Raw genomic sequence first — 15,961 nt, 5'->3', positions numbered from 1 at the left:
GCAAAGCTAGGCAACCTGGTTCTAGAGCAGATGGGCTAACCCTGATGCCCTGAGGCTCCTCTTAGTTCACTCCACTCCAGCAAACATGTGCTTTGCAACAAGAGATGGTTTTGTGTAAATGTGACTACACGATCAGGTGCCAATTAAGGGAATGCCAACTAATCATAGGACCTGTGGAAAAGTTTAATTTCACTGTGTACTTCTCTCTGGATTCAGAATAAATGATCTCATAAGCCTAGTTCTAGGTCTATAATTTTGGTAGTATAAAAGAAAAGTTCCCCTGTGTCTACCAAATACAAAAAATTAGCTGGGAGTGGTGGTGCGTGCCTGTAGTACCAGCTACTTGGGAGGCTGAGGCAGAAGAATCGCTTGAACCTGGGAGGCAGAGGTAGCACTGAGCTGAGATCGCATCACTGCATTTCAGCCTGGGTGACAGAGCGAGACCCTGTCCAAAAAAAAAAAAAAAGTTCCTTCGGGGCTGCCTCCCTAATTCCTATACTTCAACAGATACATTTCGAAAGCAGTTTTCAACATGCATTTCCTAGAACCCTGGGGTCCTTCACAGGTGCCTCCAGAGCCTAAGTAGTTGTTCTCGCCAACCAGCCCACCCAGCATTTTAATGTCAATGAATTTATATGCCGGAGGTTAAAATTACAATACAGTTAACAAACAAACTACCATTGTTTTAAAAAGTAACAGACTGGAAAGCACTGATTTTGGTTTGGCTGACCATGTACACTAGAGATTCTTTTTGGACACTTCATCATAATAACTGTAGATATACAAACTAGAAATAGTACAGCAATGAAGTTAATCTTTTTTTTTTTTCCACTTTGGCATATGGTATCTTTTTTCCCCTGATACTCTGTATGCTTCCAAAAATATTATATAATATATACTTCTTCATATGTATTTGTTCTAATCCACTTTTTAAAATGTTTTTGAAAACTTCAGTTGAAAACTATGCAATATTCTGAAATCCCTATTTTCAGAATAGATTTAATATTTAGAATATTGCTACATTATTCAAATATTCATTTCTCATAACAAAATACTGGAAGGTTTTTAAACCTAGTCAATTAAATAAAGTGTAAATGTTTACAGTGTTTTGGGGGAATAATTTTATTTATCTATTTGAGACAGGGTCTGGCTCTGCTGCCCAGGATGGAGTGCAGTGGTGCAATCTTGGCCCACTGCAACCTCTGCCTCCTGGGCTGAAGCCATCCTCCCACCTCAGCCTCCCAAGTAGCTAGGACTAGAGGTGTGTAGCACCACACTTGGCTAATTTTTGTATGTTTTGTAGAGATGGGTTTCACCGTGTTGCCCAGGCTGGTCTCAAACTCCTGAGCTCAGGCAATCCACCGCCTCGACCTCCCAACATGCTGGGACTTCAGGCATAAGCCATGGTGCCAGCCAGGTTAATATCATAAATTTAAAATGTACACACTTAGCCTGGTATTTTCATTCGTCGAAATTTTCTTACTGAGCCATTCCTGCAGGTGCATACATGGAGGTTCACTGCAGCATTGTTTATGGGTACCTACCCAAAGGCAATGAAATCATTATATCAAAAAGATACCTGCATTTGTGTGTTTACTGAAGCACTACTCACAACAGCAAAGAGATAGAATCAACCTAAGTGTCCTTCAATAGAGGAATGGATAAAGACATTCCTTTTGGGTAGGTACCCAGTTAGTGGGATTGCCAGGTACTTTCAGTTCTTTGAGAAATCTCCATACTGTTTTCCACAAAGGCTGTATTAATTTTTTTTTTTTTTTTTTTTGAGATGGAGTCTCGCTCTGTTGCCCAGACTGGATGGAGTACAGTGGCACGATCTCGGCTCACTGCAACCTCCGCCTCCTGGGTTCAAGCTATTCTCCTGCCTCAGGCTCCCGAGTAGCTGGGATTACAGGTGTGCGCCACCAGGTCCGGCTAATTTTTTGTATCTTTTAGTAGAGATGGGGTTTCACTGTGTTAGCCAGTATGGTCCTGATCTCCTGACCTTGCGATCCACCCGTCTCGGCCCCCCAAAGTGCTGTGATTACAGGCATGAGCCACCACGCCCAGCCAAAACAATGTAATTTTTAAACAACTGCATGGAATCTGTTTTATAGATGTACATGATTTATTCAGTCACTTCTTGTGCGGGGCATTTGTTTTTTTCCTCCCCTAACCTTTCCCTGGCCCATCTTGCCCCAGTCCTGATTTTCCTTTTATAAACAATGCTACAATGAACCTCCACGTATGCACCTGTAGGAATGCTTCAGTAAGAAAATTTCATTATCCATGGAATACCACTAAGTCATAAGCAAGAATAAAATCGTGCATTTTGCAGCAACATGGGTGGAACTGGAGGTCACTATCCTAATTGAAATTACTCAGAAACAGAAAGTCAAATACTGAGTGTTCTCACTTATAAATGGTAGCTAAACAATGGGTACACATGGACATATGGAATGGAATAATAGACACTGGAGACTCCAAAATGTGGGAGTCTGGAAGTGGGGTAAGGGTTGAAAAATGACCTATTGGGCACAGTCCGCTATTCGTGTTACGGGTACACTAAAAACACAGACTTTACTTACCACCACGCAATACATGTAGGTAAGAAATCTACACTTGCACCCCTAAATATATCAATGAAAAAAAATTTTAAGTTATTTTCACCAGTTTTAAGAGATCCTAGATTGTAAAATGTATCTTGATATAATAGATGTTAAAAATTGGGAAAAATACATGTGGACATGGTTATATATCATAATTATCAGATGACCCCAATCTCAGGGATGCTGAAGTGCAAAATATAAAGCAAAGTGTAGCTTAATGATACAGACTTCAGTTATAAACACTATTGGATATAAATATATTAATATACAGCAATGGCTAATATAAATACATAATGATAATTAAAGTGTAGGAAAATGCTAGGATGATAAAACCCAACTGTCAAAAGTGAGTGTCTTTAAGGAGCCGAGTTCAACTGTGATGGCGTAGGCGGAGGGGAATATAACCTCTTTGACTATTTTAATACTTTAGGAGGAATACATGTGATTTGTGGAAAAAATTAGACAATGAAAAACCACTGCATAAGTAAAAAAGATTTGAGGTAGTATAGCATTGTGAGAAAATGACTCAAAAGCCTCACTGAACTCACATTAACTTAGTGATTTCACTTTGTCTCCCCGTGGCATCTGCTTCCAGGGCCCGAAACAACCAGTAAAGCTAGTAATTAGCCCCCTGCTCTACCTACATCCTCCCAGCCCTTGCAACAACCCAAGACAGATGTAGACGCCTCCATTTTACAAATGAGCTGTACAGGGTGAAGTTTTTTTCCCCAGTCATGCAGCTGCTATGGCAGTGCTGGATTCTAGACTCAGCGCCATCTGGCCCCAGACCTGCCCTCTCTCCAATTCTGGGCTGCTATCATTGCCATCTAGTGCTTTGTGTATTTGCTCTTTATCCTTGGCTATTCATTTTCTTCTTACGGGAATTCCTAATTATTTTCTCTTTCATGCTACATTGGTTTTCAGTTATTTCTAAGCTGCAAAGCTAATTTATTATATAGTTTGAAAGAAATATTCTAATTGAATTCACTAAAAATTAATGCATTTCCTCTTTTCAAGCATTTTTTCCCCTCTCGACTGTTCTGAGAATATATTTATAATAAACTCCTTTGCTTTCTACTTGCACATGATCCTTCTAGCTTTAACAAGTCAACTTTACAAAAGGATATACTGAACACTTTCGAGTGCTTTCCTTTAATGAGAAGGTGCTATGACGGTAAAGAGGGAAATTGGCAGTCAGTGTACCACTCAACGGTCACCAGACAGCCCAGCCAGGAAGCACGAAGCCAGCACCTTCCAGGCCTCCTCCAAACTGGGAGAGGGGATGAAAGTGGGAGCTTAGCCTGTCTCATCTTTTCCAGTTGGCCAAAGGTTTAAACCCAGATAGATCTAGAACTTGAAAGGAAAGGAGATTTGTTGAAATATTTCTTCGATTACTTTCTAAACCCTTCCCTTTTTGTTCTAACCCGTTTCTTATATCTCCATATACAGAGGTTGACATGAAAATTTGGACTTTGACCTACAGTGATTTTCTACCATCTCTAATATATGTTTTGGTCTAAGTAGAAACTGTTAGGAATGAGAAGAATTGTAGTAAAAAATGAACTGCCAGGAAATATAAATTCTAAGCCTATGCCACTGATTGCTAAGTTATGTTTCTTTGGGTCATTTATCATTCACTGGGGAAATGGAATGAGGGTTTCAAAAATTAATGACAGGGTCGGGAGTGGAGGTAAACCAGGAGTGAAATGTTTATGCAATCCTGCCCTACACACACACACACACGCACACACACGTAATGAAAGTAAGATATCACGAATGAAGGCGAAGATATGCAAGAGAAACGTCAGGATGCAAAGGAGGTGAGATGAACTTGTCCCCAAAGGCCTCCTGCAGAAGGAACTGGATATGGGCTCACCTGAATCCTTCATGGGGCAGAGGGCACACTGCATGCCCCAGGCCTCTCCATACAGACAGCAGCACTCAGTGTACGTCGTCTGCTTGCCCACAAGAGGCCGGCTACACACGTACTCATCACTCAGATGTTCCCAGCACAAATCTTGGTAGACATCCGTTTCTTCTATTTGTTCTGAAAGGGAAAACATAGTTCCATGAAAATTGCACAGTTATTCCTATTTATAAACACTGTGTTGGAAGCCAGCAAGTCTCCAAGCTTCCATCTCTATTTCTAAGAGTGACTTCCAAGTAAAAGTCTGAATCCAGTCTGGTCTTTGAATGGATCAATTCTCTGTCATCTCCAACTGGGTGTCATTCCATCAGCTGAAATTCCACCTGCCCATCCGGTCCCAACACAATACTTCTCTCTACAGCTTCCTACTGTTATATACAATGCCCACTATTTTGCCTGTCCGTCATAAGCCTGATGGGTTTCTCACTCTTCTAATCTTCACTTTTTCATTTACTCCTGTCAAACCCTACCATTTCTTTCCACGTACCAGTTATTGAATTCATGCCTTCTCATCCATTTAACCTGCCAAAGCCCTGGACCAGTGACACTTCATCCTAAAGTCTTTAATTCCTACCTTTCAACTGACTTTATCCAAAGCAGTCTCCTGAGGCGAATGATGGATGATGCCAATTATCAGCGGCTTTTTGCCAATTATCAGTAGCATCAGGGATGACAGGAGTTTCTGTCAGTGGACTTCTGGGCTCTCCACCACCTTGTTGAACTCCACCCTCTGCTCTGCTGAGCCTTATCCACTTCCTCCACTCTGCTGAGCACACCTAATTTATCTTTCCCTGAATTACATTTCCCTCAGCTGCCTTTGCAGGTTAGGGATGATGAACCCTCAGCCATGGAACAACCCTGCCATCTGCTCAGCTGCTCCATGGTCCATACTTAATGAGTATGTCCAGGCTATTAAATCTCTTGCATACTGATGATATGCATCTTATTATTATTTCTGTAAGTATCTCATTTTAGTTATTTCAAAATACCCAAGGAATTCATTTTTTCTATTTTCCAGTGGTTCACAATTTTAGTTAAAAGGAAAACCTTATGATGTTTATTTGGACACAGGTTTGCATCTCCTGGAAACATACCGTTTGACTCAGCCGGTCTTATACATCTCTTTTCTGATGCATCCAGGACCATGGGGTGAGTACAGAAGCAGTTGTAAGAGCCCTCTGTATTAACACACTGGCCATCAATACAACTACTGGGGTCTTGACATTCATCCATATCTTAGGAGAAAAAAAATATTACTAAAGAAAATCAGCCATCAGTTGTACCTCATACACTTACCAAACTTTACACATTGCTCTATTTAGTCCAGATTCCAGGGGCTGCCGCTTTTAATTAACCACACATTATCATCCAAAAGAGAGTGGCTCTGACTATAAAAATGTAAGCTGCTCTGACTGAAAAACAACATTGCTGCTGCTGCCGACATTAAATAAGGAAAGAAAACATCCACGAACAGGATATGCTTAGAAATTTAAGATAAAATGGCTCCTTACGATAACTTCTAAAATTATTTCCTTTTGCTATGTTTTTCTGCCTAGTATATATGGTTTTCTGCTTAAGCATTAAGGTCTGGGTCAGTATTTAAAATGGCTCTCACTTGCACAGTATGAGTGATGAAACAGGAGGTGCCACAGACCAAAAGAACGCTTCAGTTATACCAGTGGCCTGAATTATAATTCCACAGTGAATATTAACTCTTTGTTTGAAATACATTCAAACAGTAGTATGGAGGTGTTTCTTTTTTTTAATTTTCTTAAGTTGTGCTTAAGAAAAAGATCCCTAAAACATTTACACATCTTTTCAACATATGATTTAGATTCAAGGAAATTGTTTTTACTACATAGCATAGTTATTTTTTCCATGTGTATATTTTCACAGTACACCATACTATATCCCCTTAAAGCTTACCAAAGCACTGCAGTTTCACAGGATCGTAGTATGTCCCTTGCTTACAGTAGCATTCATACCCAGGCCGAGTGTTCAAACAGAAACCATTTTTACAGATTTCTTGTCCAAAAAGTAGGCATTCATCTGCATCTATTGGGAAAAAATTGAGAAATACAAAAAGAAGTTAGGTTTGATCTTTCAATTAAAAAGAGTATAACCAGATTTGGGGCTTTAAGTTAGATATTATAATATTTATATTCCAAAGAATCCTACAGAAACAGCAATATAATATTCTTAAAATAAGGCCTAATTGGCAGGCATAAAAACATAAACAGATGTAGTTTGTCTGTGATATCTGAGAAGCAATGGCCAAACCATTATTGGAGAAGTGTATTTGTAAATATGGTTTCTGAGATGCTACCTCATATTTGATGAAGTGGTCTATGGTTCCATAGTGGCATCAACAGAAGGATATATACCTTTTAAGAAATGTGTTCTGTAATGTATATTCTGGCCCATTCACTAGTTGAGATGTAGAAAGTTTCCAAGAAGGTTTGGTGGAACTTGAATGCAAGTCTTTCTTGATAAAAGAAAGCACAAGTTGCTAAGGGGGTTAGCAGACCCATTCCCCCATAGAATTAATAGCTTTGCTATCTCAGTTTACTCAGTGATAAATTAGAGACAATAGGAACACCTACCTAATAAGAGTGGAAGGATGAAATGAGATAATCCATGGATAGGACTCAGTATATACTCTGGCATAAGCAAATACTCAAAAGTATTATCTGTTGCTTTTACTGCTATTATTAGCATTAGTTCTAGCATTTTTGAGCTAATGTCATCTATTCCTCATTTTACAACCTGAAGACTCCATAGAGGATTTGCTTAAAGTTACACAGATGGAAAATGGCAAAGCCAAGCCTAGAACATATGGCTGGTTGGATCTAAATCCAATCTTCTTCCAATCATTAACAGCACTGCTAAAATAGGAAGAGGAGGAATTTATTTTCATATAAAAGAGAAGATGAATTTATGGTGAAATGAGAGCTCTGTACCTTAATATGAAGTGAGATTTAACTACATCCCTGCAAAAACATAGTAATGTATATTTGTGAATTTGGAAACCATTCAACACGTATTATAAACCAAGTCTTCTCGTTATGTAATTGGACCAAATCATAGATGTATTTAAAAAAACACAAATGGAATTTCTTATCCAGCTACTGAATTATACCATATTATTCAAACACTAGTTTTCCAAAAATTGACAATAAAAATGATTTTATAGTCTGTTTCCCAGCTACTTAGCAGTCTTCAATATTAAACTATAAAGGAAAAAAAATCACTTCGTATATAAAAGGTAATATCTCTATCATGAAAATGTCAAAAGTGAGTGGTTAATGAGGAAATATTCATACATGTGGATATTCACCAAAATTAAAAGACTGCACATTTATTTTAGAATTATATAATAGTAGCATTAAATATATAAAACATGTCTACTCTGGTTGTCTTATCTTCCATTTCTCATCATGAACTTGTGGCCACTGGTAAAAGGCCCCACAACAGTAGGATAAAGTCTAAAAATACAAGAACCTTAGCTTTGTTGATGACCATAAAGACAAATAGTGGTCAAATTTATATGATCATAATTTATATGATTTCTATTAAGCATCTAGAATAAAATATTTAGTAAGTATCTACTAGGTACAGAATTTGTTAAGTACTTTCAGATATATTATCTTATTTAATCCTTATCATAACCTTTGAGAAATTATTCCTATCTCAGGGATGAAGAGATAGAAACTCAGAAGTTCACCTCCCAATGTCTACTTCCCAGCATCATACAGTTTGTGTTCTGACTCCAAGTCCATGGGGACTTTCTTTTAATGGTAGAATTAAGGACTTTGTAATCAGTTTTCATGACTAAAAAGAACTCTAATTCTGTGAAACCCAAGCCATGCATTCACTTGAGTATCTCACATGTACACAATGGGTTGAAAATTTGTTTCCACTTGATTCTGACCTTTATAGTTCTCACCACCAGCTTCGGAAGAGGATTCTCCAGCAGGCACAAAACCTTTCCCTTTGGGACACATCTCAGTGAACTCAGCTGATTTTAGAAGAGACAAAACCAAGAAAAGAAATAAGTTGAAAAGAAAAAAAAAAAGAATCAACATCTTCCATGAATGCATGTTTCAAGTTCAGTTTTGCTTTCTCAGACTCGGTAACTTTAAGGCAATTCCAGCAAATAAATTTAGTACAATCTCAAAAAATTATGGATTAAGTGCAAAGAAATCTAATGACTTCATAGATTTTCTTACACTTTTTAATTAAAAAAACCTCCAAGTTCACTCATATTTTCTTACTCATGCTTTACTTGATATTATAACTATTATTTTTCCATGACTGTGATGTCTAGTTTCTTAAAGGTTTAATAAAAATCAATTACACAAAATCTTAGCTTCAATACACAAACTTTAGTTACGAATAATGCTGTATCATTATTAGCAGCAAAGACTGATTTTAATTTTAAAGTGGAATAAAACTGAATTAACTTTCTGCCAAAATATCACACAGAACCTGAGTGTCACAGTACACTCTGATGAAGAGAAGTTCAAGGATTCATATTAAGATGGGATGCGGGTGCTGGCTCTAGCACTGAATGAAACTCACTATATGGTAAGTAGCCTTGAGTTGGCTATGGGAGTGAGTGTCATCATTTCCAGGCCCAGGGATACCATATGACCAAACACAAGTGTGACTCGACAACTCAGCAGATTCTTACCAGTTCCCAAGACCGGGCAGGGGAAGATTTCACAGTTATCTCCCCATCCCGCACCCGATGTACAGCAGCATTCTTGTTTCGTGACATTGGGGGCCAACACATTATCACAGAGACTGGCGTCATTGAGATTATAGTAGCATTCTTTCTTTTCTTCTTTGGGTTGTTCTACATCTAAATCTAAATGGAGTAGAGAAGGTAAAGAGTGACAATAGGACACATCAGAACTACCTAACACAACTCGTAGAGAATGCAATGGGTGAAAGAGTGACCGTGTCAATAGCATTTGCTTTATAGAAAATGCTTTCCACTTTCAGTGTCAGATTCTTCCACTTTGAGATAAAAATGCACTTGAATCCTGAGTTTTGGTGGAATTCTAACATACCCCAAGAGTGTAAATCTGTCAAAACCATTTCCTTTTACGTGAACCAATTATTTTATTATTGTAGATTTGGCTGTGAGTAGAGTTTCCATATCTGCTTTTCTTGCCAAACATAGGGCCATTTGTTACTGAGCTATAACACCTACTTAAATCAATAAAAATTTTCCCCAACACTTGACCAGGGGTCTGAGCCCACACATAATATTTAACCCTTAGGTAGTTATTTGAATCAACCATGTTCCCAATCTCTTCTGAAGACTGCACAGAAGAAGATAACTAGGAAAATACTGCTGTAACCTGGAGCCTATTAAATAACCTTTCATCACTGAAAATCTAACTACTTAAATTGTTGCAAATATATGACTTTGAATGAAATAATGAGTGCCAGCCAAGCCTCAGGGTAGAATTTCCAATCTGGGTTCTAGTCCCAGCTCAAGTGTGTCCTAGAGGAAAACATATTCTAACAGATTCAGCTTAACCCTCTGTGTGATAAAACACGAACGAGATTATATGAAAGAATACAAACGATAAGAACAAAATCCACCCACTTTCAGATAAGGAAACAGATTGAATTCGATCAGATATGAAGTCTTTGAACAAGTCTGTGCTTTTAAAAAATGATCACTATTTTGTGACTAGACTTGGAAAGTGGTCACACCCCTTCTCTCCTGTATGCTATAGAGTTCAAACTACTACCTATGATCCAGTTTGCATTTATTAACTGTTTCTATTTAATGCGACATCAAATAAGAAGCTGACTATTGTCATAATAATTACTTAGATTAATTCTAATGAAATATTGTCACTAGAACTCTACTATTTCCAGATTCTTGGACTCAAACTGTAAGGTCAAAAGGAAGACATTTACTGGTGAGGATAAGAGTTTAATGTCCGCACATACTTACACTTACCTTTGTTTTGAAGTTAGTAGATAATTATATGAGCAGGGAAATTAAATAAATTATTTTTACAATATCTTCCTATATGTTTATTTTGGCAGGGCCTAGTTGACAGTGGGAATTTTATTAATATATTAAACAGTAAATGTGTTTCTAAAATATAAACTCATAAAATTCTATCAGAAAAGCTACTGCCCTTTCTTTCCTCTTCTGGCATTAAAAGCAAGCAAAGCAGCAAACAAACCTCGGAAATATACACTCCTCTCAGAACACAGAGTATCAGTGAGACTATAAAGATCCCTCATCTAGTTGATTCTGGCCAATTCTCTGATTATTTTGTCTTTGAGAGATTTCAGTTTGGAGAGTAAGTTAGCATTACCAGCTGATGACAAATGTAAACCTAGAACAAGTGTCCAGGAAAAAACTCAAATGCTGATTTCTATGCAGCAGTTTATGAAGTGGTTTTAAATCATTTCCTCGTGTGTGAAATTGGGTAAAATCTGCCACTTCCCTCATCTGGTCTAGCTTGCTTCAAGTGTGTAGAGGACTGAAATTCACTTTGTGCACTCTTAACAGAAGGGATTTTCGTTAGAAGGGCCTCCAAGCTCTTAGATATGGAATTACTTGTGAAAACTAAGAGTATGTATTTTAAATTGTTACTAAATCATGAACCCTATAGAAAATTTTATAATCTCTCCCTCAACACAGTGAATAAATTGTCAGCCTGTTACTACTACCAATTCTGCTCAATTATTTTATTCAGCTGGTCCAAAAATGTAGCTAGCTATTAATAAATAATAGTGAGAAATACAAATCAAAAAAGCAACAGGGTTTTGGTAATCAGGTTTATTCTATGGTCTATGCTAAAAGAAGGCTCAATTTTTTTCTCCTCATGTACAAAGTTGTAAGTATGTCATGGTGTTTATTACAAAATGGAATACTTTGTAATAAGGCCTCAGTGAAGATTATACTCACAGGTAATTAGAAACTATAGGCTTCTCTTTAGTCAAAGCATGTCAAAATTTATAAATATATATGAATTTAAAATCTGAAATATATTTATATATAATTTTATGTATTTTAAACACACACACATATATATAGACAAATACATATATGATAAACATTGTTTTGTTTACTAAAATGTTTCTTACACTCACATCATAAAAACTAAGAAATAAAATAATCTTTGCCTTTTTGGGGAAAGAAGCAGATTACTTCCCATAAGGGAAATAATCAACAATATAATTATAATTATTCAGGTTTTACACTGGTTGTGAAAAGTTTTGGTCTTATTTTCTAAGACATTTGAAAGTTCAATGTTTATACAGCTGAAACTGAGGGTTAGTCAGGCCCTCATCTGTGTTTGGAAAGAAATTCAAATTCTTTTTTAAAAAGTAGTCCACAAAGGTCATTCTGGGAAAAGCTACAATTTCCCTATCTTCCTAGTCTTTAAGTAATTAACTTCCTAGAGCATTTTTCCACTGGGATAAAACTCTGGTCAGTAAATATGTGATAATGTAATTTCTTAAAGAAATTCTTATAAGAGTTTAGTTCATTGCTGCCAGGGGTGGAGGGTTTTTATATTGGAAACTAATTTTAAAAGATCAAATCAATAGTTATAGAAAGTGCCAAGCATTAAAAAAAACGAATCTTCTTTTTCTTAAAGATATTATGAATAAGATTAGCTGTACTACATATCTCATGCCAGACTTCTAAAAAAATATGAATCCTCCTTCAGACTTCTAAAAAATATATTAATCCTCCTTCAGTATTTTCAGATTTGAGTTTTCAATTTGCATTAAGAGGTTGGCTTCACATTTGCATAAAAAGATCAAGTTTTTCATATTTTATTCTAGAGATGTGGCCGGTAACAACAAGAAAGTTTGGTTTTGGACATTTTGTATGTTTTTTTCTGAGGGAACTTTTACAAAGGAGTTTTCATGTGATCCACAGGGTGACTATATGAGATAGAAGGTGCTGGTAAATACAGAGTCCTCGATTCCCAGAAGAGAAAACTAATGTCGGTTCCAAGTGGCCTATGTCTACTGCTTTCCCCAAAACCCTTCTTTGGAGCTCAGGTTCTTATCTCACATAGCATGGGTTTGTTCTGCTTTGCCCTTTATTCTTTGTGTGTTTTTTTTGTTTTCATCTTTGAGATAAATGGGAAGAGGGACACAGATAATCTCTGCTGCTGGGGGTTCAGCAACAAGGCCACAAATAGTGCAATCATGTCCCCTGGCTCTGAATAGGAAGGAGTAGGTTTGAGCTGAAGACACCACCTATAAAGAGCCCTTTCTGGGAGCTCCTCCTGTCTTGGTTCATCAGCCTAAAGAGGCTGTGGGCCATTTGCTTGTAGGGCCATTTCCACCTTTAGTCTTTCCCCATAAATGTCTAATCTAAGGAATTACTGTTGGGATGAGAAAATCTACAACATGTAGTTGGTCAAAGTGGATATGAGCTTTTTAAATGGGCTCTCCCTTTCCATTTACAATGTGTTCTGAAGGTTTTTATGAGCTAATCCTCTCTGAACCTTTTTGGAACAGTCAGAATTACTATAATGACCCAAGAGTAACACTGCTAATACACATGAATAAATAGTTACCCCCAAAGAAACAGCTGCCTGTAGTCCTGAAAAGAGATCAATAGATAAAACTCTGTGCGTGTGATGATGTTCAATAAATTACTTTCAGCAGAATTACCCAGGGCACTTTATTTCCTTTCTTATTTTAAAAATGCTACAGGCATTGATGTTTTTAGTGAGAAAGAATTCTTTAATATTTCAAGGAGACATAAAGGAAAACTTAGAAATTCATATGCTTTGAGTTTTCTCATACAAGAACTTGGAAAATTAGAAATGTATTTTTCCTTTTTTCTTTTTTTTTGAGACAGAGTCTCACTCTGTTGCCCAGGCTGGAGTGCAGTGTTTCAATCTAGCCTCACTGCAAGCTCCGCCTCTTGGGTTCACGCCATTCTCCTACCTCAGCCTCCGAAGTAGCTGGGACTACAGGTGCCCGCCACCATGCCCAACTAATGTTTTGTATGTTTTGTAGAGACGGGGTTTCACCACTCAATCTCCTGACCTTGTGATCCGCCCGCCTTAGCCTCCCAAAGTGCTGGGATTACAGGCATGAGTGACATTTCTGACATTTCTGATCTTAAAGCTTGAAACTTAACATTTGTCTTATCTGAGTTCCTGTCTCAGGAAATGACCTTCAGGCCTCTTAAAAAAAAGTATCAAAGAACTGAAACTCACCAGATCACTACATCCTGACATGAGATGCTGATCCCTGATTCATCATGATTGCTTCCCTGTCCCTCCTTTGCTCTTGTTTTCTTACACATTGTTACATTTCTTCCCTGTTACATAAACCCCTAGTTTTAGTCTATCAGGGAAGTGGATTTGAGACTGAGCTCCCATCTCCTTGGCCCTAGCACCCAATTAAAGCCTTCTTCCTTGGCAATACTTGTAGTCTCAGTGATTGGCTTTCTGTGCAGTGAGCTAGAACCTAGACCAAACCCCTGGTGTTCAGTAACAGAAAGTAGGTAACTTAAGATGGTAAAACATGTCAAAGCAGTCAAAGTGAAGTTTAGAAAAAAAAGCACAAGAGTAAAAACATTTTAAAAGAGGATCTCTCCACATAGTTCTTGCTCTTAAAGAGGTCTTAAGGAGTGAACTGGAGGCTTCACTCTCAGGACACACACACACACCTAGGCCTCACTGCACAGGGATGGGTAGACAAGGCTATCAGGGAAGATGCCTGGTGGAGCTGACATCTAGTGAAGGCATTATAAGAGAATGGAGAAAATGAGCCAGGGACAGTGAGAGGGTGAGGAGAGGAGAAAGTCGGGGATATTACTATAGAGTGGAAAAGCAGGGAGAAGAAAAATGAGCAGAAATGGATGAATGAAGGGGTTCCTGAAAGCCAAATAAAGTACCGTGGGCCCAGCCCTCTGTATCCATGGGTTTCACATCTGTGAATTCAATCAACTGCAGATCAAAAATATTTGAAAAAATAAAAAGCATACAAAAACAAATAATACAAATAAAACAACACTATAGAGTAACCATTTACATGTCATTTATATAGTATCACATATTATGAGTCATGTAGGGATGATTCAATGCATACAGGAGGATATGCATATGTTATATGTAAATACTATGCTGTGTTCTATCAGTGGCTTGAGCATCCATGGATTTTGGTATCAGTGGGGGCCCTGGAACCAAGCCCTTTTAAATACCAAGGGACAGCTGTACTGCAGAGAAAGAAAAACAAGAGAAGAGTACAGAGTTGGAATAGGAAGCACATATGGAGATGGGGGAATGAGCAGATGCCACACAACACAAGCCTGTAACATTCCTGACACTCGGGTGTCATGAGGGCCTGCAAGGATAAATGCATGAGTAAAGCAAATCCGAAGTGACACACAAAGTGTATGGAAACGTTTAAAAGGAAATGTACAAACCATTCCTCTTCAGGTTTAGTTTATGGCAAGTTCTAGGATCCAACATGCATTTCTAATGCAACATTATGGGTATATCTTGTAGTATTAAGAAGATAAAATAAGACCAGTCTGGGCAACATAATGAGAACTCATCCTACAAAAAAATTTTAAAAACAAGCTGTGCATGGTGGTGTGGGCCTGTAATCCCAGCTACTCAGGAGGCTGAGGTGGGAGGATCACTTAAGCCCAGCAGGTCAAGGCTGCAGTAAACCATGACCATACCACTACACCACTCCCGCCTGGGCAACACAGCGAGATCCTGTCTCAAAAAATAAAAATAAATGAAGGTACAAGGTGTGTGTGTGTGGTGTGTATGTATAGTTTTAGTTTGTTACTTTGATTGATATGTCAGTTCATTAAAACACTGACACCTCTTTATCAGAAACTCAGATATGACTTTAGGTGCTATCTATAGCAAGCAGAAAATCTTATAAAAGCAGTTTGGCTTTTATACCAAAAAGATGATACCTTCTCATTATCATCGCTGGATGTGGGAAGAAACTTGAGTCAGTATTTTTTTAAAAAACAAATGAATGTATTTTCCTCAGCCTTACCTACATTTACGGTATAGATCCATTACAAATACACAATATGACTTCAGGAATTTTATGGCCTTTTATAATATTTGCATTATAAATACTGTGGTCTTACTTTCTTTAATATTTTTTTTCCTACCAAAAGTCTTTTTTTCCAATCAGAAATAATTTTTATAAAACTCTTTCAATGTTAAATTTATTTAACAGGTTAACTAAACACATTTTAAAAAACAGACTCTGCCAAATATAACAGTTGACTGATTGTTACATGTGGTTTCCTGCCTTTAAAAAATGTGTACGTGCACAGCCGGGTGCGGTGGCTCACGCCTGTAATCCCAGCACTTTGGGAGGTGAGGTGGGTGGATCACGAGGTCAGGAGATTGAGACCATCCTGGCTAACATGGTGAAACCC

At 37.7% G+C, this 15,961-nt stretch overlaps 1 protein-coding gene across 11 annotated transcripts in view; it reads right to left on the bottom strand.

The window, feature by feature from the left end:
• LTBP1 (latent transforming growth factor beta binding protein 1) overlaps positions 1 to 15,961 on the bottom strand; it is a 454,228-nt gene that overhangs the window by 30,089 nt on the left and 408,178 nt on the right. For all 11 annotated transcript variants that reach the window (XM_031655059.1, XM_031655061.1, XM_021924743.2 and 8 more), the window contains 5 exons: positions 9,227 to 9,403; positions 8,465 to 8,551; positions 6,460 to 6,588; positions 5,628 to 5,768; positions 4,483 to 4,653 (listed from right to left, as the gene is read on the bottom strand). In XM_031655059.1, coding sequence (XP_031510919.1) covers positions 4,483 to 4,653; positions 5,628 to 5,768; positions 6,460 to 6,588; positions 8,465 to 8,551; positions 9,227 to 9,403 — 705 coding nt within the window. The remainder of the gene's footprint in view (positions 1 to 4,482; positions 4,654 to 5,627; positions 5,769 to 6,459; positions 6,589 to 8,464; positions 8,552 to 9,226; positions 9,404 to 15,961) is intronic.

The sequence above is a fragment of the Papio anubis genome, chromosome 14 (assembly GCF_008728515.1).
Source record: "Papio anubis isolate 15944 chromosome 14, Panubis1.0, whole genome shotgun sequence".
NCBI classification, from domain to species: domain Eukaryota; kingdom Metazoa; phylum Chordata; class Mammalia; order Primates; family Cercopithecidae; genus Papio; species Papio anubis.
The sequence above is the reverse complement of the archived record's forward strand: the minus strand, read 5'-3'. Positions and strand labels throughout refer to the sequence as shown.